Source organism: Nycticebus coucang, chromosome 21, assembly GCF_027406575.1.
Source record: "Nycticebus coucang isolate mNycCou1 chromosome 21, mNycCou1.pri, whole genome shotgun sequence".
In the NCBI taxonomy this organism is placed as follows: domain Eukaryota; kingdom Metazoa; phylum Chordata; class Mammalia; order Primates; family Lorisidae; genus Nycticebus; species Nycticebus coucang.
This window is the reverse complement of record NC_069800.1, coordinates 38,401,777-38,427,457: the sequence shown is the minus strand read 5'-3', so window position 1 is coordinate 38,427,457 and position 25,681 is coordinate 38,401,777. Positions and strand designations below refer to the sequence as shown.

Genomic DNA, 25,681 nt, shown 5'->3' with positions numbered 1-25,681 from the left:
CTTGTTTTGAAATTACAGACTTTACTGTTACTGTACTAGAGAGCACTTAGCTCTTTTCTAATCTATCTAGTTAGCCATGACTTCAAAACTCAATGACTTCAAACACCATTCCTTTATTATCACTCACTGTCCAGCTGGGGTTTGACTGGATTGCTTTGCTTGAGGCTGGTGTGGCTAAGGCAGCTCTATTTCTCGTTGTAGATTTGTAGGTCATCTGAAGTGGCTCTGCTCCACATATGATTCATCCTCCTTGGACCTCAGGAGTATAGCAGATGTACAAAAGAACAAGTTCATCGCCTAGGCATAGGCTTAGAATTGGCACATTGTCTGCCCCTATACTGTAGGCCAAAACAAATTCGCACGCATTGCATCGATTCAAGTAGGGCTAAAGAATTGGGGTCAATAATGCAATCTACTATATCTTACTAAAAAAGACGATGGTAGTAATAGATGGCTTTTCTTTTGCTATCTTAGGAGGATGCTACTTGTTCCTCTAAAACATGGACTATTGAAAAGAAGGATTGTAGCTTTCTTGCTCATCTGCCTCCATTTTATGCTGACATTCTAGTTTCTAGTGGTGATGGCCATGGAGCTATCAAAGTATTTTCTTTGATTTTGTCCTTCCTCTTGTTGCTTTACAATTAACTACTAACATTTGGGACATCCTAAAATGTCGTCATTGTTGGGAAGAACCCAAGTCTTGCGGAATTACCAATCCTTTTCTGTCTTACTTGGTGTTTCCCTCTTTTTTCCTTATTAGTCAGAAATGAATTAATACTAACAATATATTCCCCTTCTTGGCTCCCCAGCTGTGTTATAAAACTCTTCAAAGGCAAGGTTGTATCCTCTCTTTATTAACTTCCTTTATCCCTCTCCCTGCCTCTTCAATTAGAATGGTTGGTTGATTGCCTGTCTGATTGCCTGTCTATTGCCTGCCTGTTTGATCTCAAATGACTGTTCCCTTTCTGGTTCACTGATCATGGCTCTACCATGCTCCTAAGGGCAATAAATACCAATCTGGTCTGCCCAGCATGGAATCCTCTGCCAGTCTTACCAGTATAGAAGCTTCCCATCCCTCCCTGAGCTCCTATCATTCATGAAGCTCCTTCTCCTGGTTTTGACTATTACCCTGCTCCTGGCCCAGGTCACCCCAGGTAACCAGAATCTCTCTCAAGGGAACGTGAGTTGGTGACCTGATGCGTGTTCAGGCAACTCCAGGGGCTCTGACAACTTGGGCTGGGAAGATGACCTGGCAGGTTCCATGGAGGCCTTTGAATGGTCTCTCTGGTCTAGGGGAAGTTTGAGTTCTCTGGTACCAATTGATCTTTCCCGCACCCATAACTTGGCCACTCTGATCTTCTCTCTGATTGGCTCTGGAAAAGTTGGACATGACAACCTGGAACAAAGAGAGAGACTTGGGTATGGAATATAGAGGAAAGGGGGGATTTTCTAAAAATATTTATTGGGAGGATTTCAGTTTTAATCTATTGTTGCCTATGTGAAAATGTTTTTTAAATTTATGATTGTTTGAGGATTTTTATTCCATTTTTTCATCTGGGCTATGTCAGGTTCTGGGTTTCCCAGAAAAGCTGTTTCTAATTCCCTTGACTGATAAAGATGAGTGGAAAGTTCCAGTGTGATGTCTTAGGAGTTTTACAGATGCCCTAGAAGACTCATGAATGTTCAAATAGTTTGACTTCAGATTCCTGTCACCTTTCATTGATATGGCCAGAGAGGATACCAAAGATCAAAGGGAAAAGCTGGATAATTAATACGGGGCACCTGGGTACTTTGTAATATGGGAAAGATAAACCCTGGAGGGAGGGGCATCTCTTGCCTCTTTCTAGGAGCTGGCCAATGAGTGGAAGCTGCAATGGAGGCTCCATGCTATGAAGTGGGGAGGACTTTGGGGATGGTGGCAGTGGACACAGTGGAGAAAGAATGGAAAGTGACCTAGAATTTCCCCTAAACCTAGGGGATAACTTGTAAGGGCTTTTCTCCCACAGATCTTATTTCCTTTCCTACTTTCTTGTGACTGTGCTTTAGCTTCCCTTCCATAGCCCTCTGCCTTCTTTCAAGACTGACCCTATCCCTTCTTTCCTTTTTGCTTTCAGTCATGAAGTGTTGGCGTAAGTTAGGCAGGTGCAGAACAACGTGTAAAGGGAAGGAAGAATTCTACATACTGTGCAAAAATCAGTCAAAGTGCTGCGTGGATCCCAAGTATGTACCTATGAAATTAGACTTCTCAAACAAAGGAAGCCTGGGATTTACTTCTGCAGTCTGACACCTCCCTTCCAACTTTGAGTCTCAACATCATTGGATCCCACAGTCTTATTAAATCATTTCTGGCTGTGCCCTGTTTCTGTTTGACAGTTCTACCTAGTTATACTTAGAGACAAGTAAATAAGGAAGGTGTGCATGTGTGTGCGGGCGTGTGTATGCATTAGGAACAACATGGACATTTTCTACCTCTCTGAGAAAGTGAGAGGATGGTGTGGAGAAGTGAAAGATATCCACAAAAGTCTGTGATTTTATGATTTCTGTTTCTTTGACCTTGTATTATGAACCTAATAGGTTAGTAGTAGGAATAAATTAGATAAGGTTAATGTACTTGGACTGTGTGAGACCTTTCTTGGGAACTTCATAACTGGTAGTTCCCTGCCCTCCCCATTGTAGGATTCAGGCTGCAGGAGGTGGGTGGACTCTCAAAGTCTTAAAAATGCAACTGCATAGATTTGAGGGAGTGGGTGGTGCCTGGCCTTCAGAACTGGCCAGGTTGGGCTGTACCCGTGTGGGAGGCCTTACAAAGCCTGAGGCTACAGACTGTTCCAGGCTTGGCGATACCATGCAGCGATCACAGGGCAAGTTGGCTTTCTGACTAAGGCTTGCCTCATCCCCCAACTCCTGCCTCTTCTCCCCAAGTGGCTTTGGCTTAGTGGCCACGATGCTCCCCACACTCCCTTTGGCCAGTTTCTTTGGCCTTGGCCCAGATCTCCTGGTTTAACAAAGAATCACTGTGCAACTGTCATAGTCCAAAGTCACAGAATGTAGAGGCCTGAGGGGAACAAAGGGACTGAAGTGGACAGAGCTCTAGGCTATGACATTTGAAGATCGGAGAACAGACACAAGTGCACAGAGGTATTAAGAACAAACACACATTCATGCACCAAAACACTTTGATATACAAATGACCCGACGTATATGTATATGTACACCTTCAAGTACTGAATTGTGTAAAATACTTATAAATAACACATACAAACTATATATATATCATAAAATCAGAGCACCTTATGTGTATATACACACATTTGTACATATACACATAAGCACAAACATAAACCCAGATACCCAAATGTAAATGCTTCATAGCAATTGAATAATATTTTTCAATTTCTCTTTTTTCAGTCAAGGCCATGTTCCTAAATCATCACAGTGCTCCCTGGGCAGTTCTGCACATACAGGGATTCCTAAAGTGGTTTATGAAATATTGGAAAGCTCTGTAGTGAGAAAAGGCCTGGAATCTCCAGGTTGAGAACTTCTGGTCTAGTATAATAATAACAGCAGGTATTTATATTGTAGTCATTAAGTATTATTCAAGTGCTTTATCTGTATTCATTCATTTAACCCTGGCATAAACCCTATGAAGCATTATTAACTACCCCCATTTTATAGCTAAGGAAACTGAGGTTCTGAGAGGCTAAGTAACCTTTATGAGGTAATACAGCCAGGAGACTAATACCAGAATATAGCCTTCTGTGTTGTCTCTTTCAATACTGAGCCCTGCAGATGTCAAATAACATGCCCAAGGTCACATGGTAATTTGGACAGTCTTGGGCCCAACCGAATGCTCAGCATGTTCATCTCACTGCTGGGTAGCGTCCCCTCTACTCCCACAGCCTCCCAAATGCCCTCTTCCTTGTCAGTTCCCTTGCATACCCAGTCCTCACACATACCCTTAGTGACCTTAAACACCAAGACATTTACAATGCTGCCCAGTGGAATTCAAAATAAAACAACATACAACTCTGAAATAAAATTTTACTCCTGTGAAATAAGAAAAAACCTTCCTGTATGCTGAAATTAAAGGGGATCCTTTAGATTTTCTGACTTTCTTTTTGGCCCGTGCCTTGCTAGTGCCCTGAGACATGCTCACAGGTCCCAGCCTAGGAGCCCTCTGTCCCACAGTGGCTTCTCTAGACCTTACCCATTTTCTCCAAGCCCCAGTTCCCCCACCCAGCACAGGAACCTGGATTCGCTTTCACTGAGGTAGTAGAGGCCGGCCTTTCCATTTTCACCTCAAAACAAATAAATTGCGACTCAAATGGATTGAGCAGTTGCTACCTACCAGGCAGCATGTTAAGCCCTGGACGGGTAGTTTGTATCACTTACAGGTCACAGCAAGTGAGCCAGCATTGTTATCCCCAAATTGGTTAAACAACTTGCCCGTGGTCACTGCATCAATTAGGGATTTTAGAAAAGGAAATCTTTTGACTGGCAGTTGAGAGAATGACCAGAGCCAGGCTTAGGAAATGGGTAGGAACCAAGGTGGTAGGGTTCATAGAGCCACAGTGAGAAGTCATTCTACAGACCCCATCTAGTGCAGACACTGCTGTTACCAAACTCTGTTGCTTGGGATCCTGAGCTCTACCCCCATAACCCCCAATTCCTTATGGCCCCTGGATGTTGGACATCACTGGGGCTCGTTTGCTAAGATAAATTCTCCATTTTATTTCTCCTTCCTGGGATCAGAAGTCAACATCACGGATTAGCAATCAAGATGGAATTACTTTAGTTTCAGTCATTCTAGAAAAATCTCCTTCCTTTCAAAAGAGAAGATGTTTCTTTGTTAAAATCCAGTGTTTCCATGGTATATATATATCACAGTTTATTAATCCATTCATGGGTCCATGGGCATGTGGGCTTCATCCATGACTTGACAATTATTATGCAGCCTTGAAAAGAGATGGAGACTTTACCTCTTTCATGATTACATGGATGGAGCTGGAACATATTCTTCTTAGTAAAGTATCTCAAGAATGGAAGAAAAAGTATCCAATGTTCTCAGTACTATTATGAAACCAATATATAATCACCCACACTTTCATACAAAAGACAAAATACAACTATAGCCCGAGATGAAGGTGGAAAGAGGAGGGTGAGGGAAGCGGAAGGAAGGGGTGGGGGAAGGCTGGGTGGAGGGAGGGTAATGGGAGGGCACCTCACCTATGGTGCATATTGCAAGGGTACATGTCAAATCTGTTAAGAGTACAGTATAAATGTCCTAACACAATAATTAAGTAAGTGAGGTGAAGGCTATGTTTGATGTAAGCAAACATTGTATATAAATCAGCACATTGTACCCCATAAATGCATTAATGTACACAGTTATGATTTAATAAAAAAATTGTTAAGAGAAAAGAAAATCCAGTGTTTCCATGTGATTTTTTGACTCTTTCCTCTTCTTTTTTTTTTTGTAGAGACAAGAGTCTCACTGTACCGCCCTCGGGTAGAGTGCCGTGGCCTCACACGGCTCACAGCAACCTCTAACTCTTGGGCTTACGCGATTCTCTTGCCTCAGCCTCCCGAGCAGCTGGGACTACAGGCGCCCGCCACAACGCCCGGCTATTTTTTTGTTGCCGTTTGGCCGGGGCTGGGTTTGAACCTGCCACCCTCGGCCTATGGGGCCGGCGCCCTACTCACTGAGCTACAGGCACCGCCCGACTCTTTCCTCTTCTTATTCACATGGATTTTTCTTCATCAACAGCTCCCTCTCTTTCTTTGTATTTTCTCCATCTCCAATTATACATTGTATTTCCTATCAGCTTAAAAAAATGCTTATGTCTCCCACATCTTAATAAACACATTTCCCCAGGACCTTCTCCTTGGTCTGAGCCCCTTTGGAGAGAGTCCTGGGTTTGATCCTGATCCTCTCCGTGGGCCTGTTCAGTCTTTTCACCTTGCTGAGCCACAGTTTCCCCCTTATAAATGTCCCTTGTAAGTGTTTTTTTTTTTTGTAGAGACAGAGTCTCACTTTATGGCCCTCGGTAGAGTGCCGTGGCCTCACACAGCTCACAGCAATCTCCAACTCCTGGGCTTAAGCGATTCTCTTGCCTCAGCCTCCCGAGCAGCTGGGACTACAGGCACCCGCCACAACGCCCGGCTATTTTTTGGTTGCAGTTTGGCCGGGGCTGGGCTTGAACCCGCCACCCTTGGTATATGGGGCCGGCGCCTTACCGACTGAGCCACAGGCGCCGCCCGTCCCTTGTAAGTGTTAATCCCAGATTATATATATATATATATATTTCAGCTGTGTAATAAGCATATATATATTTGAGACAGAGTCTCACTATGTCACCCTCAGTAGAGTGCTGTGGCGTCACAGCTCACAGCAAACTCAAACTCTTGGGCTTAAGCGATTCTCTTGCCTCAGCCTTCCAAGTAGCTGGGACTACAGGCACCCGCCACAACGGCTGGCTATTTTTTGGGGGTTGTAATTGTCATTGTTGTTTGGCAGACCTGGGCTGAAATCAAACCCGCCAGCTCTGGTGTATGTGGCTGGCACCCTGGCTGCTGAGCTACAGACGCCGAGCCAGCTGATGATATTTTTATGAATATCAATTCCATCATGGCTGGGGGTGGGAATGGGCAGTGACAATAAATAGGTCTGAGGGATATTTGGGGGGTGTTGGAAAAGCTCTACAATTGGACCGTAGTTGTACTGTATTTTTACTAAAAATCCTAGAATTGCCCACTTAATAGTAAGTTTTATGGAATATAAACTATATTTCAGTAAAGCTGTTATAAAAATGAAGGCCACAAATATTTCACTGATGTCATCCCCACTTTCTCACTGCAGAGACCCCTCAAATTCTTCTAGGTGAGAATCACTAGAGGCTTCTTTCCCACTGGTCTCCTCCCTTTGCTGCCCCAACCAAATCTGAAGACACACTAGGGGACAAGGTCATGATGAGGAGCATCATATTTGGAAGCCAGCCAGGACTGGGTTCAAGTCCTGGATTTCCCCATTCAAACATTTGGGTAAAACGTTCACTCTTCTGAATTTTAGTTTTCTCATCAGTGCAATGGGGGAAAACTCTTTCTGATTGTTGTGAGGATGAAATGAGACGATGCATGTCAAACACCTGTCACCAGACCTAGCGGAAAGTCAGTGCTGATTAGGTGGGTCCTATGGTTACTTCCACAGCTGCGGGGAAGAGGCTTCTCTGCTGTTCCAGCCTTCAGTGATGTTTGTGCTCTCTCAGCTACAATGCAGGCCTCGTCATTCTCCTGGGAATTGGAATCAGCCTCCTTACTAATCTTCCCTCTCTTGCCTGAACTACGGCAGTTATCTTCAACACAGGCTGTCACAGAGATGCTTTTAGGTAAATAAAAAAGTCTGACCAGGTCATCATCATCCTCCCTAAGAGATCTTCCAATCCCCCATTGCTTACAGGGTGGGTTCCAAAGCCCTGAACATGGCCATAAGGCCCCAAATGACAATGCAGTCACTTCTCCCTCCTGTCCCCTTCTATAATTTCACAGCCTCAGCTGTCTCCTGCTCACTCTCTTGACCTTCCTCAGTGGAAATGAGCTTTCTTTTCTCTGCTCTTTTCCTCACTTAGGAAGCCCTTGAACACTGCCTAAGTGTAGATTTTTGTTATATATGAGCTGGAAGTTTGTGATTCCCAGTTCTCAGTATTGTTTTGAGAACAAAATAAGGATAAATAAGATGATGACAAGAATAACAAGAATTTAAAATGACAACAATAGCTAGTAATTATTCAGCACCTAATATGCATCAAGTACTTTGCTAAGCAATTTACAGAAGGTATCCCGTTTAATTAAAGCTAGAGTTATGATCTATATTTTATCACAGGAGACTCAGAAAATTTAACTTACTCAAGTCAACAGGTAGCAAGAGTCAAGGACAACACTCAAATGCAAGCCTATGTGAAACCAAAATTCATTCTTCCAGCTTAGGATGCAGTCAGTGTTCAATGAAGTCTTTTCTTTTTTCGTCTCCCTTCATACTCTCTTGTTAAAGTCTGTCTGGGGTCAGTCTGGCTGGAGGAGCACAGTACGAATATTTTTTTCTACCGTCTGGAAGACTTGGGTTCCTCCCCACTATATCACATCTCATAGCCTTACCCGATGTATAAGTTATTTATTGTCTATAATTATTTATTAAAATAATATTTGTTATTTATTAAGTCTATAAATATTCATTAAATATTACTTAATATTTAATACCAGGTATGTCAATGATTGCTAGCTCTCCTCCAGTGTCCATTCTCCCCTTCCTCTTAGTAAGACAAGCCCTGAATTTTAGCTACCTATGACTGCTGAGAATAAAAAAGAAAAAAATTTCCCGCGTCCCTTGCAGCCAGGTGTGGCAGTGTGACAGAGCTCTGACCAATGGTCAGGAGTAGAAGCAAAGGATGTGACTTCTGAGTAATGTTCTTAAACTGTGCTGTGGTTCATTTTCTTTTCTCCCTTCTCATTCCCAATGTCTGGACAGGGACGTAATGGTGGGAACTGAAGCAGCTCTTGGATCATCACCTGAACCTGCCTGTTGAGATCAACAGAGCATCAAGCCACAAGGAACCAAACTTCCAGATGAATTGTGAAGTTTCTATACTTAACCGCTCACCCAGATCATACATCAAAAAGAAATCAGTGTCTGTCTTTTGGAATCATTGTTATGGGGAGATGTCTGTTAAAACAAGTTAATTAATACCTTAATACACCAGGCGACATTATGAATATTGGGATTATAAGCCAAGGCATGTAAAATAAAAAATCTTTAAAAAATCAGATTGATCTATGAACATCACAAAATAAATTATTACCATTGAGAGTGACTGTGGTTGGGGTATTATTACCCGGGGTGACCAGGGAAAGCCTCTCCAAGGAGGTGACTTATGAAATGAAATGGAATGATGAGCCAGAGCCATCCATGGGAAGATCGAAGGAAGGGCTTTGCATGGAGAACAAAGGACACCTTCCAAGGCCCTGGAGTGGGAACAAGGTTGACAAATTCAAGGTTCAGAAAGACATACACATGTGTATCTTTCTGTTAGAAAGCTGAGAATAAGTAATTTTTAAATTAAATGTTTTTTGATATGTATTTGTGTGTTAATAGATTCCTTTGTCAGTCTCGGAAGGCCAAATGACTTTAATTTGCTTGTTTCTTTACTGGCACGGATGCTGGCTGGTTTCCCACACTCTCATCTTGTGCTTTGCTGAGACATCTGCTACATACTGTCCTTTGGCCTGACTGACCTCATCTAAATCCCCTGCCCACAGCCTGCTGATAAAAGCGAGGCTCTTCACTGCTGCAAGGCAACTCTATTTCCATCCCCTGCAGCTCAGCCGCCTCCTTCTCTCTGGTCCTGCCAGCCATGAAACTTCTTTTCCTGTTTCTTGCCATCCTTCTGGTCACAGAACCAGTGGTGTCAGGTAACTTGGGCCTCTTTCAGAGGTCGGGGGTCCTCGCTAAGGGCTTCGTCTCTTTCCCTACCCTCTTGCTGTGGGTAGTATCTGAAGCCTTTCTTCCCTTTATGCAGCCTTGAGATCATCGCATGTTAATAATTCTCCTTGATTCTTTTTTGCCGTGGTGGTGGGATGATAGATACTTAAAGCATCTGGCACCTTGGAGCTGCAGTCGTACTCTGGTGGGAGCTTGGGAGAGGGCATAGGGGGTGGAGGATTGGATGCAGGCTGGGGACTCATTAAGGACTATGGGAGACTAGGCTGTAGCCTGGGGGTCAGCTGGGAAGGGGAGAAAAACCTTGGGTTGGAGTGATAGAGGGAATATTAGGATGGTCTGGAGGTAAGGAACTGGGCTTCCCTAAAGGCTTGGGGTGGAGTTGGAGACCGAATGGGATTTGAGCTGAGTGGAGCTGGGCCTGGGAATTAGGCTGGGAGTCAGTGCTGGTCAGTGTAGAATGTTTGAGTTCAGATTGGTAATGGGTTGCTGCTGGGAATTGAGGTTGGTAATGCAATTAGATTTGTATTTGGTTTGGAGTTGGGGCTTGGGGCATTGAGTTGGATAAGACTGGGAGTTCTAATTTAGGGTGGTCTAAATGGAATGACTATGTGGTCGAGGAGGATTGCAGAGTGGGTTGGGTTGTGGCTTGTTGGGTTTAAGTTAGGCAGGGCCAAGTCACGCTAAGGAGTTGGGTCTGTTGTAATGGGAGCGAATCTCCTCTGTTCCCTAACATACATGCATTCATTGTTCTTTCCCGGTCATTCTCAAGCTTCACTAAACGGGTCATTCATTAGCATCAATTGACCCCAAAGCAAGGAGGCGGAAGTTGGAGGATAAGAAGATAGAGGGTAGAAAGTCTGAAAAAGGCTCTCCTGAAAACTTCAGGGCTCCCAGCTGGGACGTTGTCTCCATTCTCTTCTCTCTTAAGGTCTCTTCTCTCCTGGGACTGAGTCCAGCATTACCTAATCAACCTGCTTTCTTTCCTTCTTGCCTGTCCTCCTGCTCCTCCTGCATCCTCTTAGCGCTCCAACTAGGGATACTAGCATCTACTTACTGGCTGTTCCTATGCCCCCAAGTAGAGTGTTGGATGGATGGACACTGCCGGTTGGTGTGCAAAGATGATGAAGATAGTGTCTTACGCTGCCGGAATCGTAAACGGTGCTGTGTCCCTAGTCGTTATTTAACTATTCAACCAGTAACAGTTGATTGAATCCATGGCTAGACTACTTCTCGTCCATCCACTCCAGCCAAAAAAAAAAAGAGAAGACAATGTAGAAATCACGGATAGAAATGTCTTTCCTTCAGGTTCCTTAGTGTCCACATTCCATTAAAATGCATGAATTTGTTTCTTGTGTCTGTTGATCATAAGGAGTGATATCCCAAAGGAATGAGGGTGGGAGATTGGCAGGGTGGGGTTAAGAGGTAGTGGAGAGAAGTTCTGAGCGCTAGGTGACAGCAGTGGAGTGAGGAATGCAGTCTTGGAGGTGGCTGCCCATTGACCAACCCCAGGAGATGTATTGAGTCAGGAGTGGACTGAGGAGCGTATGGCATGGGCTGAGAGATTTAAAGGCATAGCAGATGCCTATGGAAGAGAATCCTTGGGTGGGAAGAGTTGGTCCATCTTAGGAGTAAATGGGTTGGGGCTCCTGGAGAAGTCAGGTGACATGCCTTCTGATGGTCAGGAGACCACAGTCCCAGACGTCAGAAGTGGTAGAAGAACTAGAAAACATAAAGCACATGGATTTACTCATTTATATATAAATCTATTCATGTTTTACATTCTTTCATTGATCTATGTATTCATTTATTCACCTCAACTCTGCCATGTGCCACCGGCAGACTCTGCCTACAAAGCTCTCAGAAATTCATCTTCCCCATCTGTAAAATTGGAATAATATAGAGCCCATCTCGGGATCATGGTAAGAATGGAATGAGATAACACAGAGTACAGTGCCCAGTACGTAGTAAGCCCTCAATAAATAATGCTGCTGTGGGTCACTGATTTATCCTGGCGCTTACGGAGTATGTGCTGTGTGCCTTTCAGCCATGGTAGACTCTGGGGGAGACAGAAGCCTGTCTCAAGTGGTAATTTACCCAGGGAGAAGAGCAACTCATGGGGAACATTCCCTGATTGTGAATCCAGAGGACCTGGGTGTTTCTCAGGCTTTATTATCTCAAGTTCTATGCTCTGGGACTCATTTATCCAACACGGTCATTCACCTCGGAACTGCGTTCTCTGCAGCGAGATCAGGGACTGAGTGTTTTGTAAAGCATGACATAGAGACAGAAAGAGTTCACTCTGATCTGGGAAGACAATTTGTTCTCAAGTTGATATATCTGTTCTCAGACTCTGGAAAGAGAGACCCACCCTCGTCCACCCCCAGATCTTGGTCCTAGTCTAGGATTCCGCTGGTTAAGTCCCTCTCCAGGGGATGAGAAGTGGCTAGGGGCGAGGAGAACATACCCACCTGTGCTTTGATTAGCTGGGTCCTGGGGTTGCCTGCTTGTGTCTGCTTCCAGGGACTGCACCAGCCTCTCCCCAGGGTCCACCCCTGGAGGGTGAGGTCCACTGAGTGTGCATCCTTAGGCAGGAGAAGTGCCAAGGATGCTCCAGTTTGGAGGGGGTGTGGGCCACGCAAGGGTTTGGTGAGAAGAAAGGGGAGCTGTGGGTTGATCTGGCTGCCCTCGGGCTGCCGTGTTCCTGCATGGTGCTCTGAGGCATCTGGGAATTATAAATGCAAATCTTACCTTTCAGGTTGTTATGAGGGGGCATCTCATAAAAAGAGAATCTATTTTATTCATCTTTTTCATTAACTCAATTCATAACTTTTTAAAAATATTCAGACATATGTTATAATGGCCTTCATTTGCAATCTTGCCCTACTACCTGCAAATGTTGGTATTTGGATCCTTCTCTGGGCTTATAACCCATTTCTCTTTAAAAAATGTTTATTTTTAATCCACACATAACAATTGTATATATTTATGATACAGAGAGATATTTTGATACATGTATGAAATGTATGTCAAATCAGGGTAATGGGGATATCTGTCCCCTCCAACATTTATCATTTCTTTGTGTATCATTCAAAATCTTCTCTTCTAGCTATTTGGAAATACACAATAAATTATCACTAACTATGGTCAACCTACAGTGCTCTAGAACACTAGAACTTATTTTTCCTGTGCAGCTGAAATTTGGTACCCCTTAACCAACTTCTCCCTCCTTTTCCAGCCTCATAACCACAATTCTACTCTCTACTTCTGTGAGATCAACTTTTTTAGCTTCCAGAAACAAAGAACAAGTGGTATTTGGCTTTCTGTGCTGACTGATTTTATTTAACACAATGTCCTCCAGCTCATCCATGTTGCCATGATGACAGGATTTCATTCTTTCTTATGGCTGAATAGTATTCCACTGTGTACAGGTACCACACTTTCTTTATCCATTCATCTGTTCATGGATGCTTAGGTTCACGGCTCATGTCAAAGCCCCCACAGAGGCAGGGGCTGTGTGATCTGTATTTTCACAGTGTTGATATCTGTCTGTGTGTTGATCTCAGGCTGCCCGCAGGAGCTACCTGTGCCCTGATGCCTGGGGTGAGACCACCCAAAATGCTTTCTTGCCAGCTTCCCTGCACCCAGGTTTTTTCTGTGTTAATGTCTATTAACGGAGATTCTTTCTGGGAAATTCATGTGACTGTGCCACTCTCCTGCTTAGAGAGTTTCCTTTGCTCCTCACTGCCCAGGGTCTGGGCCTTCAAGGCCTTCACGCGATGGCCCAGCTTCATGCCTCCTGTCCTCCCCTAACAGGTCTTCTCTTCAGTCACAGCAGCCATCCATCCACCCCTTCCTGCCCCCTCACATTGCCTTTGTTCATGGCTCCCCTCCAGCTCATCCCCAGCATTGGCTCATGTCTGTGAAGACACTGGTCTCATCCTTCAAAGCTCAGTTGGCACTCCACCCAGGAAAGCCTTCACACGGCATCACTATTTCTTAATAATAAAAGAGCTCTCATTGGCATTTGCTATGTGTCATTCTATTCTTACAATAATCCTCTTATTTTCCTTGTGTTACTAATTATCCTTGTGTTACTGTGAGGCCCAGAAAGGTGATAGAATTAGCCAAAGTCACACAGCATTAAGACAGAGCAGGGGTCCTGAGTTTTTTTTTTCCCTTTGTTATTTGTCTTGTTTCTTTAATACTGAGCAGGTACTGAACTGCTGCAGAGTAAAGAGACATTTGATTCTCACTCGATTCTGAATATTCTATGAAAAAGGAACTGTTTCTCAGGGAAATTGAATCAGAGATCCGGAGTAGAGAAAAGATTTTTAAGTTGAGACAGTAGAGAGGCTTGAGATGACACCATTCCTTGCCTCCTTTAGACTTTCTTCAGTTTCTACCTAGTGAAATAACAGTCTTGTCCTAGTCCAGTCTTGTGTGTTGATTTGTATTCCTGGGGCCTAAGGCAGAAATGCTTGTTGTCTTATAGAGTCATCACTGATTTAGGAGAGATCAGTAGCCTTTTTTTGAAAAGTGAATTTCAATTTTGTTATGAAATGTTCGCTGTACCATTGTCTAAATTCTGTTGGGATGGTGTCTTCTGGTGCCTATGTTTTTGTTTTTGTTTTTTAAATAGAAGGCAGAGATAAGTTGAAAACAGAAAGATAAAAATGATGATGTTAGTTATAATGGCAAAATGCCCCATAAGGCCATCAAACTCTCATGAAATGTGAGCAGTAGAGAAACTCTAAGTCTATGAACATTAGAAAACATTTTAAAGCAGTCATGTTACAAGTCTGCATGTCATGTATTTAGGTAGGAAAATATCAGCCAGGAGGACTCTTGATTGATCTTAATCAACCCGCATGTGGAACAGGGGGCATTTCTCTCCAAATTCCAATTTTCAAGTTGGAGATACCAGTCTTTTTTTTTTTTTTGTGGTTTTTGGCCAGGGCTGGGTTTGAACCCGCCACCTCCGGCATATAGTATCAGCACCCTACTCCTTGAGCCACAGGCACCGCCCGGAGATACCAGTCTTAATTGGACATTTTATACTGTGGTGTGACTCACTTCTTCAGTATCCACTATGATTTGATTTTCCCACACCACATCTATTACTGTTTCATTTTGATTCTCAGGCCTTCGTACAAGGAAATGTTTCCTTTGTACAAGGAAATGTTTCCTTTGTCTTGTAGTTACTCTTAAGAAGCTCCAGTTGCTAATCAAATCTCTCAGTAGGTTTACTTCTGAAAGTATTTAAATGTATGCTTGTTCACTAAAGAAACTTTGCATTTGCAGCAGATAGACAGGACTGATGGAGATCATTATGTTAAGTGAAATAAGCCAAGCATGTTCTCACTCACATGTGGGAGCTTCAAAAGTGGATTTCATGAATATAGAAAATAGATTGGTGGTTCTCAGAGGCTGGGAAGAGGGCAGGGTGAAGGGAAAATAAAAGAAAGTCAATGTATTTATTATCGCTGAACTGTACACTTAAAGTGGTAAAGATGATAAATTATGTTACCAAAAAAAAAGAAAAAAATAGAAATTCTAGCTAACTATGCAGTTTCAGCCTGAATGATAATTTTTCTCAGCACTCAATATTTGTTTCTTTTTCTGTTCTTTTTTTTAGAGACAGAGTCTCACTTTGTCACCCTTGGTAGAGTGTCATGGCATCACAGGTCACAGCAACCTCCAACTCCTGGGCTTAGGCTATTCTCTTGCCTCAGCCTCCTGAGTAGCTGGGACTACAGGTTCTCGCCACAATGCCCAGCTATTTTTTTGTTGTAGTTTGGCTGGGGTCGGGTTTGAACCCACCACCCTCAGTATCTGGGGCCGGCGCCCTACTCACTGAGCCACAGGCACCGGCCCCAATATTTGTTTCTTTATTTACTAGCTTTTTACAGGCTGTGGAAATTTTGATCTTAGCTGCGTAGGTCACTTCTCTTTCTCCAAACTGAGCTCTGGTTGGCTTTGCCAACTGTCACTCTTAAGAAGTTATGATACGTATCATGTTAATTGTGTAATTATTGAGTCATGGTCCCCTTTCTGCCAACCCCCCAAACACACACGTATTAGAAATCCTTAGGGTCTGAGACAATATTTTATGTAAACATCTAGTGTTTCATGATTGAAGTAATAAAGGCATGATGGATTCAAGAGTGAAAGAATGAATGGATTTGGTGGGGGCATTTCAAATGCCTGAATATGGATACTAGAAATCTGGGTGGGATCCTTTCTGGGCTAGAGGGAGCAGAGGACCACTGCATTAGGAACTCGGATGTGAAAGGATGCAGACGAGTTCTTGGGTGTTGCTCAAGTAGGCTCTTAGTATTCCTTTTAGTTTATTATCAAAACACACAGGCTTCACAGTGTTGGAGGTGCTTTAGGAGGGTCTAAGGATCCCTCAATACTTGGGATTCTGCATTAACCTCTCCATGTACAGCTATTCATGCCGCAATTTGAAATTCTTTCATTATGAATCATTATCTGTTCACTAGGTAAATGACATTCATTTAGAACCTCCTCTGTGATTAATGCTGGGTATGTGGAGACAAACCTGGGAGAGAGAGAATGCTGGTGGGAGGAAAGGCTAAAGATCTCCATCTTGAGCCATGGAGAGTTTTCAGAAGACGTGTAACGTTATGTCTGAGTCTCTGGACTTGGAGTTTGAAAAGCCCTATCAGATTATTTTGAAAACCCCTATCAGATTATTTCTTTGGGAGATAAGGTTTCAAATTCCCCACCACACTTTCTTCCTTCGTTTTTTCTTTTTTTTGAGACAGGATCTTGCTCTGTAACCCAGGCTGAAGGGCAGTGGAAAGATCATAGCTCACTGTGACCTGGAACTTCTGGGCTCGAAAGATCTTCCTGCCTCAGCCTCCCAAGTAGCTGGAACTACAGGTGTGCACCACCACGCCTGGCTAATTCTGATTTCTTTTGTAGAGACAGATTCTCTGTATGTTGCCCAGGCTGATCCTGGATTCCTCGCTAAAAGTGATCCTCCTGCCTTGGCCTCTGGAGGTGCTGGGATTACAGGTGTGAGCCATCACACCCAGTCCCTTTCCTTCATTCTTAATAGTCCTCAAAATGCTAGAGTCTCAGGCTACCTCTCCCTGTCTTCTCATTCCACAGATGGGGAAATTGAGGCTCAAAGGGGAAAAGTGACCTATGTTTATGAACAGGTTTGAGACAATGCTGGGAGTAATGAGCAGGACTTCTGGTGAGAGGGTTGAGGGAACATGGAAGGTGGTATTAAGTAGACGTGGGTGCTTCAGTGAGGGCTGGTGCAGAGTGACATAGCTCCAATAAGCAGGTGGGTGTTAGGAGCTACAAAGCACCTGAAGAAAGCCTTAGGAGTTAGTATGAACACCTCTGAAACCTCTTTCTGGGCTGCAGTGGCCTCTCTCCAGGGGGAAGCAGAGAGCTGGTGATCTGCTGGCTCCACCCTCTCAAATGTACAATTGGCCCTCCTCCTCCAGAAGACGGAAAAGGACCTTATCCCCAAAGGATATGACAGAAAGGGTGTGGCTTTCATCCTCATAGCCTCCTAGAATCTCCTTTCTTCCCTTGCAGGTCCAGGGGTGATAAGGAGTGAAGGAGACATTGACAGCAGAGAGCAGGCCCATCTGGGGTGGGGGTGGCCACAGCAGCCATAGAAGCACCACAGCCTCAAAGCAGGGAAGACTTGGCATTGACCCAGTCTTGGGTTGACCCTCTCCTGGGGCTGATAAGCAGGTCTGCTGATGCAGCTGACACTCAGAGCAGCCTCTACTCTATACACTAGTACCTATAATCTAAGTTACATATATAATACTGGGAATCCACTTTCTATTCTTGCCCAAGCTTCAAAGAAGTAAAATGTATTTCCTTCTTATTTCTCTTCCTCCTTGCTTAGGCAGCATATGTTCTCTGGTAAAAGTGGAATGGAGTAGGCCATTTAGGATATCACAGTGTGTGTAGGGGTTCATGCTAGACTTCATATTACGCCCATTTGGACGTAAGAGACCCCAGGAACCTTGTGTCAAGTTCAAGGCTGGGCAAATATTTGGTGCTGATAACCATTTGTGGAACGTGTGAGAGGTCTTTGAATGCCAGGTTCAGAAGTTTGGATTGACACTGAGGACCAGAGGGGGGCCGTGGCCCCAGCTGTCATTATCCAATTGATCTGACAGTGGATCTGGATAATGGATGTCCAGAGGCCCTGACCTCAGCGTATGAACACATGCTGCTTAGCCATAGCCTGAATCTTGGAGAGGCAGGGTGTCACATGAGGAAGAGTAAGGGCTTAGAGTCACACTGAGCCGTGTTCGAGTCCTTGCTCTGCCTCTAATAGTTATGAGGCCTTTGCCAGGACACTGCTTCCCTCTGAGCCTCAATTTCATCGTGCAAGTAAAGGAAATAAGAGACATCTGCTTCAGGTGGTTGTAGGAAAGACCCAATGAACATTTGTCAGGTAGTTCATTGTGGACACTCAGCAAATGGTAATGGTCATAATTTTTATTTTTTTCAGTCAAAGGATCATTTTTGTTTTGGATACCTTAATCCCAAGGGGGAATAATAATAATGCAAATGGCTATCATTTCTTGAATGCGTATTATGGACTGGAGACCATGTCTCCGGTTCCTATGTGTGAATGTGTAAAAAACCCCAAAAAACCCCAAATCACCTCTGGCTATCTTGGAGGGACTTCTATCTCCCTAATCTCGTAGAAGTATTCTTGAATTGAATTCACGGTGTAGTCCAGGAAGAAATGAATCCTTCAGCAAAGAAACTTTATATGATAGTAAAAGCAGTAACAATAATAGTTACCATTTATTTACTTCTTATGTGTGCCAGTCCCAAATTGCTTTCCATTTATTGAGCCATTAACCCTCAGAATCTTGGAGTTAAGTATTTTTGCAGTCTACATTGCACAGATAGAGGAGGGCAGAAGAGAGAGGTATAGAAACTTGCCCAAGGCTGCACCGCAAGTAAAATGGGAGCTGGAATTGGAACCCAGGGTTTCTTGATTTTAGATTGCATCCCTTTAATCTCTTTATGGTCCCTTAGGTTACTTCATTTTATTTATATTTTAACTTTTTATTTTGAAGTGATTAGGAAGAAAAAGAGAAAAGAGAAAGAAAAAGAAAGAGGTCCTGTGTACCCTTCATCCTTTTTCCCCCAGTGGCTATATTTTATATAACCACAGTACGGTATAAAACCCGGGAAACTAACATTGGTATGATATATGGGTATACTTGTTTAAATTTGTTTTAAATTTATAATTCTTTTTTTCTGAGACAGAGTCTCCCACTGTTATCCTGGGTAGAGTGTAATGCATTATTATAGCTCAAGGCAACCTCAGACTCCTGGGCTCAAGTGATCCTCCTGCCTTATCCCCCAAGTAGCTGGGACCACAGGCATATACCACTATACCTGGCTAATTTTTCTATTTTGAGTAGAGATAGGGTCTTGCTCTTACTTAGGCTGATCTCAGACTCCCAAGCTCAGGTCATCTTCCTACCTCAGCCTCCCAGAGTGCTAGGGTTATGGGCATGAGCCATGACACCTGCTTATGTATAATATTTATTACTTTAGGGCTTCACAAAAATAATATGACACAACTATATGTATATACTTCTATACCATTTTAGTACAGGTGAATTTATATAACCACCGTCATGATCAAGTTACAGAGCAGTTCCATCACCAACAAGACCTTCCTTCTTCTTTTTTTTTTTTTTTTTTTGTAGAGACAGAGTCTTACTTTATGGCCCTCGGTAGAGTGCCGTGGCCTCACACAGCTCACAGCAACCTCCAACTCCTGGGCCTAAGCGATTCTCTTGCCTCAGCCTCCCGAGCAGCTGGGACTACAGGCGCCCGCCACAACGCCCGGCTATTTTTTGGGTGCAGTTTGGCCGGGGCTGGGTTTGAACCCGCCACCCTCGGTATATGGGGCCGGCGCCCTACCGACTGAGCCACAGGCGCCGCCCAAGACCTTCCTTCTGTTACTCCATTAAAGTCACACCAGCTTTCCTCCCTGGCCCCACCTTCTGTCACTATGCCGAATTCCTTGCAACTACTAATCCATTCTCACATCTCTATGGTTTTATCATTTTAAGAGTGTTGTATAAATGAATCATGTGTGAGCTTTTGAAATTGGCTTTCTTTGCTCAGCAGTATGCTCTTGTGAGCCATCCAAGGTGTGTGTATTAATAGTTTCTTCCTGTTAATTCTGGGTATTTCTAGCCAGTGTGCTAAGGCAAGAAAAGGAAATAAAATCTATACATATTAGAAAGAAAGAAATAAAAGTATCTCTATTTGCAAATGTCATAATGGTTTCTGTAGAAAATCCCAAAGAATCGACAAAAAGCAAAACAATAGAAAAACAAACACAAAAGAAAAAACACCTAAAATTAATAAAGAAGTTCAGCAAGGTCACAGGATACAACATAAACATACAAAAGTCAATTGCATTTCTAGATAATGCCAATGAACATGTGGACACTGAAATTAAAATTACAGTATCACTTAAAATTACTCCCCCCAAATGAAATACTCAGGCATACATTGAACAGAATATGTACAGAAATTTTATGCTGAAAACTATAGAACACTGGTAAAAAAGATCAAGTAAGAACTAAATAAGTGAAGAGACATGACATGTTTATATTTGGTAAGACTTTACTAGCAAAAATGTTAATTTTCCTCAAACTGATATATATACATTTAATACAATTTAATACAATTCCTACCAAAATCCCAGTAAGAGTTTTTGTAGATATAGGCAAGATAATTCTGTCTGCACCTTTTCTGAAGAGAAATCTTCAAATGAACACAATAGTTAAAACAAGACTGAAAAACAATAAAGTCAAAAGAATTATTCTACCATATTTCAAGACATTACATAGCAATAGAAATCAAGACTGTGGTTTTGGTGGAGAGATATATACATAGCTCAGACATAGCCCCACACAAGTACAGCCGACTGATTTGTGGCAACGATACAAAGGCAATTCAATGAAAGAAAGATGTCCTTTCAAGAAATGGTGCTGGAGCCACTGACTACAGGGAAAAAATAAAGAACCTTCACCTTAACCTCACACCTTACATCTTACACAAAAATTAACTGAAAATGGATCACAGACTTAAATGTAGAACATAAAGATATAAAACCTTTAGAAGAAAGCAGAAAAACCCTCAGATGAAGGGCTTGGTGAAGAGTTCTTAAATATGAAAGAACAGCCCATCAGAGAAATAAAATTGATAAATTGGATTTATCCAAAATGGACAACTTTCACTTTGTGAAAGACCTGGTGGAGAGGATGGTTGAAAAGGCAAATCATCTCTGGTTAAGAATGTTTGCAAGCCACCTATCTGACAAGAACTTGTATCTAGAATATAGAAATAACTCATAAAACTCAATGGTAAAACCCAAATAATCTAATTACAAATGGCCAAAAGACATGAAAAAGGATTTTAGTGAAGAAGATATACAAATAGCAAATAAACACATGAAAAATATGTTCAACATCATCAGCCATTAGGGAAATGCAAATTAAGACCATGGTGAGCTACCAGTAATACTCATTAAAACAGCTAGGATTAAAAATAGTGCCTTCCCTAACGTTTTCTGAATTTTGGCCCATTAATTCTCTGTTACCTTATTTTCTTTTGATGCCTTCTGACAAATTAAAAAAAAAAATCTGTCCACCTATTTTCTGCCAGATTTTATTCCAATTCACTATTTTATTATTACTGGCAGTGGAAGTATACAAAACATTCTTTATTTTGTCCATCGTATTTAAAAATTTTCCTATTGTTATATCCTTTTTCTTTTTTTAAGACAGAGTCTCACTTTATTGCCCTAGGTAGAGTGCCATGGTATCACACAGCTCGCAGCAGCCTCCAACTCCTGGGCTTAGGCGATCCTCTTGCCTCAGCCTCCCGAGCAGCTGGGACTACAGGCGCCCGCCACAACACCTGGCAATTTTTTTGTTGCAGTTTGGCCGGGGCCAAGTTTGAACCCACCACCCTCATTATATGGGGCTGATGCCCTACCCACTGAGCCACAGGTGCCGTCTCTTATTGTTATATCTAAAAACTTCATCTATTATCAAATTGATCCTCTTTAATTTACAAACTATATTGTATTTTTAAAAACTTTCCTTTTGCGGGGTTGTTAAGTAATGAATCACATGGTCCAAAACAATAACAAAAACAAGCCTGGAAATGAGCAAAATGGCCCTCAACAGGTGAATAGTTAAATAATAAACTAGTACATCTGTACCATGGAGTAGCATTCAGAATTCAAAGGAATGAACTATTAATAGACACGACTTGGACAGATCTCAAGTTCAGTTGCTATGTCTTTTTTTCATTCAAATTCCTATTTGGTTATTCCAGTACTCAGTATGATAAGTAATTTTTGATGGAGCCTGGACATTTTTGGAACTATGCAATGTTAGAGATTCTGTTCCTGTTTATTTTTTTAAAGGGTAAGAAGCATTTATTGTTTTTGTTGATTTTCAACACGTATACCATCATTACCAATAGAAAGGGTGATATGATTCTGTAGTTCTCGGAAAACATTTTCAAGCTGATTTTCAGTAATACCAGCAATCACATCTGTTATCCTAACTTTCAAGTCTTCTAAACAGCAAGGTTTGGTTGAATAAACATTAGCTTTCACATGTTCCCATAAAAAGAAACCCAATGGTGTTAAATCTGGCGAACGTGGAGGCCAGGAAAGTCGTCCACCTTTTCCAATCCATCTGTTAGGGAATATCTCACATAGAAACTGTCAGAACTGTCTAACATGCAAAACAAAGCAACAAGGAACATCATCTTGTTGAAATACTGTATTCTCTGTCAGTCCCAATTCCTCAAGCTGATGAATAAAGTAATTTTGCAGCATTTCTAAATAGCTATCGCCATCAACAACACCCCCTTCAAAAAAGAAGGACCCTATGACTCGATTTTTGCCCAAAGCAGAACACACATTAACTTTGGGCGAATCTCTTTCATGTTCAACAGACTCATGTGGATTTTCAGTTTCCCAAATATTATGCCGATTGACCTTTACCACAAAGGTGGAATGTTGCTCCATCAGAGAACTTTATATTACTCAAAAATGCATCATCACTGCCAAGTTTTTCATTGAACTGGTGACAGAAAGTTAGTCGTGCATAATCCTCTTCTAACATTTGATGCGCTTGAATTTTGTACGTTTTCATGTCAAGTCTTGTCCACAGAATCTTCCGCACAGTAGACTTTGGAAGCCTCAGCTCTAGGGATACCTGTCTTAATGACCTTCTTGGACTTGCCTCAAAGGTTTCTTCTACGGATTCTACAGTTTCTTCATTACCATATGGTCTACCAGACCGTGGCTTATCATTGACAGAACCTATTTCTTTAAATTTTTTCATCCACTTGGATATGGAATTCCTATGGTGCTTCTTTCTTGTAATGGGTTCTAAACCATCTTTGGACGGCAGTGGTAGATTTTAGTTCAACCACCCAAAGAACACAATTTTATTTCTCTTCTAGTGAAGCCATAGGTCAACAGGGATTAAAGTCAAACTATTTCAAATTGCACACAAACTTTATGGACACCCTGTACAGTTCTTTCCCCAGGAGTTACTAGAATCATTAGCAAATTCTGCAAAACAAGACATTATCTATCAATAATAAGCTGAAAATGAGTTAAGATCAAGCGTGGGTGCTCTAAAAGGCTGTTTCCTGCATGGTTTATCTCCCCAGTCATTGTCCATAGGACTCCGGAAAGTGTAGGAATATGCAAGTGCAGACTCAAGGCCCAGCTTCATCTCCAATGTTGTGGAAAGGAACTGTATATCATGGGGCAAAGCCTTATGACCCCCTATACCACTTGGACAAAGCCTGGATAGAGTGACCTCCAAGGGTATCCATGTTGGATATTTATTTTATTTTATTTTTTTATTTTTTGAGACAGAGTCTCACTATGTTGCCTTCAGTAGAGTGCTGTGGTGTCATAGCTCACAGCAACCACAAACTCTTGGGTTTAAGTGATTCTTTTTCCTCAGCCTCCCAAGTAGCTGGGAGTACAGGTGCCCACCACAATGCCCAGCTATTTTTTTGTTGTAGTTATTGTTGTTTAGCTGGCCCGGGATGGATTTGAACCTGCCAGCCCTGGTGTGTGTGGCCGGCGCCCTAACCACTGAGCTACGGGCACCGAGTCTCTGTTCCTGTTTAAATGATCTTTGTAACCCTGCCTCTTCTGACACTCCTCCAGGAATGCCACATGGGTCTAGGGTCTTCCCTTGACATGGACTGAGTGGGGCAAGGGCTTTTCATTTCTGCGTAGCCAGGATGAGAGTCTTGACTCTCCACTAGTCCTCCTCTGTACCACTTGATTGAGTGATGCCTTTTTCCTGCCAGGCAGGGGAAGTTGAAGCTGCCCCTTGGGTTTTTCTGGTGCCATCCTTGGAAGTTACACCTTCTTACAGCTTGGAGAGGGTAGAAGTCTAGGTTCTTGACTCAGTCATTTTGGTAGAGGTGAGTGAGGCTGTAGTTTTTGTCTCTGGCTTTTGACTGAAAACAGAGTGATTATTGTCTAAAATGTTCTGTCTTGCTTGGCTACCCCTTTCTTGGTCCTTTGACCAGAGGGAACAGACTTTTTTTTGAGACACAGTCTCATTATGTTGCCCTCCATAGAGTGCTGAGGCGTCACAGCTCACAGCAACCTCCAACTCTTGGGCTTAAGCGATTCTTTTGCCTCAGCTGCCCAAGTAGCTGGGACTACAGGCACCTGCCACAATGCCTGGCTATTTTTGTTGTTGTTGTACTTGCAATGTTGTTTTTATCAGGCCTGGGCTGGGTTCGAATCCACCAGCCCTGGTGTATGTGATCGGCGCCCTACCCACTGAGCTACGGGTGCCGAGCAGAGGGAATAGACTTTTCTTGGAACCTTTTTCTCATGTTTCTAAATTGCCAGGTTTGAATTTGAGGTTGCTGTGAGGCTATGACATCACAGCACTCTACCCAAGGTGACAGAGTGAGAGAGAGTCTGTCTCAAAAACAAAAAAAAATCAAAAACAAACAAACAAAAAAAAAAAACAAGAAACAAATTGCCAGCTTCTCCATCACAAGTCTGAGATAAATGAGGCAAAAAGAAAACCCAGGAAATTTCTGGTTGTGTCATTCCTCAGGTCCTGAGGTCCCTGCTGGGTTTGCCCTCTTATTTCTTATTTCACCTTTCAGAGTATTCTTACATTGATTTTATGTGTCTTGTCCAGGGTTTTAAACTGTACTTAGAGAAAATACATTTACTCTATTTTCTGGAAGTGAAAGTCACTATCACCCTTGAAGTTTTTACCATGCTCCTTGACTCATCATATTTATGCTATTAAGTAGAAATTAATTATTTGTGGGTATTTTGTTTTTAACCAGGCAGCCGTCACGCCCTTCGATGCATGGGTAATAGTGGAATCTGTAGAAAATCTTGCAAGAAGAGTGAAAAGCCCTACTTCTATTGCAGAAGTAATCAACCATGCTGCCTCCAGGCCTACATGAGGATAAGCGTTTCTGGCATAGAGGAAAATTATGACTGGGCCTCTGAGAAACGCTGGCCAAGAATACCTTGAATGCTAGTGATCACCATTCTCAAGCTCTCTGGGAACCCAGACGTTTTGTCAAGCCTCCTCATTAAAATTCGCGTACCTGCTACCCTTGTCTGTCTTTCATCCACTGGAAATCACAGCAAGATATTAGATTTTGCGTAGTACCATGTCTGTCCCATACTGGACTCACCTTTGTGCAAGAAAAGGCTGGAAATCTGGAGTGACAATTAGGGAGGAGTGAGGCAAACCAGTGAGGATAGACAGAGAAGGTATTTGAGTCCAGTGAGGGAGGGTTGTAGGTTTCAGGCCAGGTTATGACTTAATCTGTGCCATTTGACTTAGAGGGGGGACCAGAACCAGGGGGATAGGTGCTTAGGGTGGCAGGTGGAGATCTCAGAGACACATTTGTCTTAGTTCATGGAAGAACTTCCATGGAAGAACCAGTAGGGCTATTGTAATGTGAAATAAGTTGTCTTGATTTCATGCTGTGAGGCTGAGGAGTGTGTTTGGTGGTTCACATTGCAGAAGGAATTTGAATGTAGTATGCTGTTATTCTTGATTATTAAGGTCCTTTAATTCCTGAAAACCTAGGAGGCTTATGCCA

The 25,681-nt window shown here is 42.7% G+C and overlaps 2 protein-coding genes and 1 non-coding gene across 3 annotated transcripts; 2 read left to right on the top strand and 1 right to left on the bottom strand.

Annotated features, from left to right (window-relative positions):
• Positions 1-1,096: 1,096 nt before the first annotated feature.
• Positions 1,097-2,284, top strand: LOC128573297 (beta-defensin 121-like). Its single transcript, XM_053573381.1, has 2 exons — positions 1,097-1,154; positions 2,115-2,284. The coding sequence occupies exons 1-2, from the start codon at positions 1,097-1,099 to the stop codon at positions 2,282-2,284; spliced, it is 228 nt and encodes a 75-aa protein (XP_053429356.1).
• Positions 2,285-9,383: 7,099 nt separating this feature from the next.
• LOC128574086 (beta-defensin 119-like) lies at positions 9,384-25,101 on the top strand. Its single transcript, XM_053574723.1, has 2 exons — positions 9,384-9,462; positions 24,908-25,101. Exons 1-2 carry the CDS (start codon positions 9,405-9,407, stop codon positions 25,099-25,101), a joined length of 252 nt encoding a protein of 83 aa, XP_053430698.1. The 5' UTR covers positions 9,384-9,404.
• Positions 23,210-23,412, bottom strand: LOC128574339 (small nucleolar RNA SNORA73 family). Its single transcript, XR_008376712.1, has one exon. It is a non-coding gene; the product is annotated as a small nucleolar RNA SNORA73 family (small nucleolar RNA).
• Positions 25,102-25,681: the final 580 nt, after the last annotated feature.

Excerpts from the sequence above, each read along its gene's own strand:
- LOC128573297 (XM_053573381.1), top strand. The coding sequence starts at position 1,097 with ATGAAGCTCCTTCTCCTGGTTTTGACTATTACCCTGCTCCTGGCCCAG. Across the intron at positions 1,155-2,114 it reads CCTGGCCCAGGTCACCCCAG|TCATGAAGTGTTGGCGTAAG; the intron begins GTAACCAGAATC and ends TTTTGCTTTCAG.
- LOC128574086 (XM_053574723.1), top strand. The coding sequence starts at position 9,405 with ATGAAACTTCTTTTCCTGTTTCTTGCCATCCTTCTGGTCACAGAACCA. Across the intron at positions 9,463-24,907 it reads CACAGAACCAGTGGTGTCAG|GCAGCCGTCACGCCCTTCGA; the intron begins GTAACTTGGGCC and ends GTTTTTAACCAG.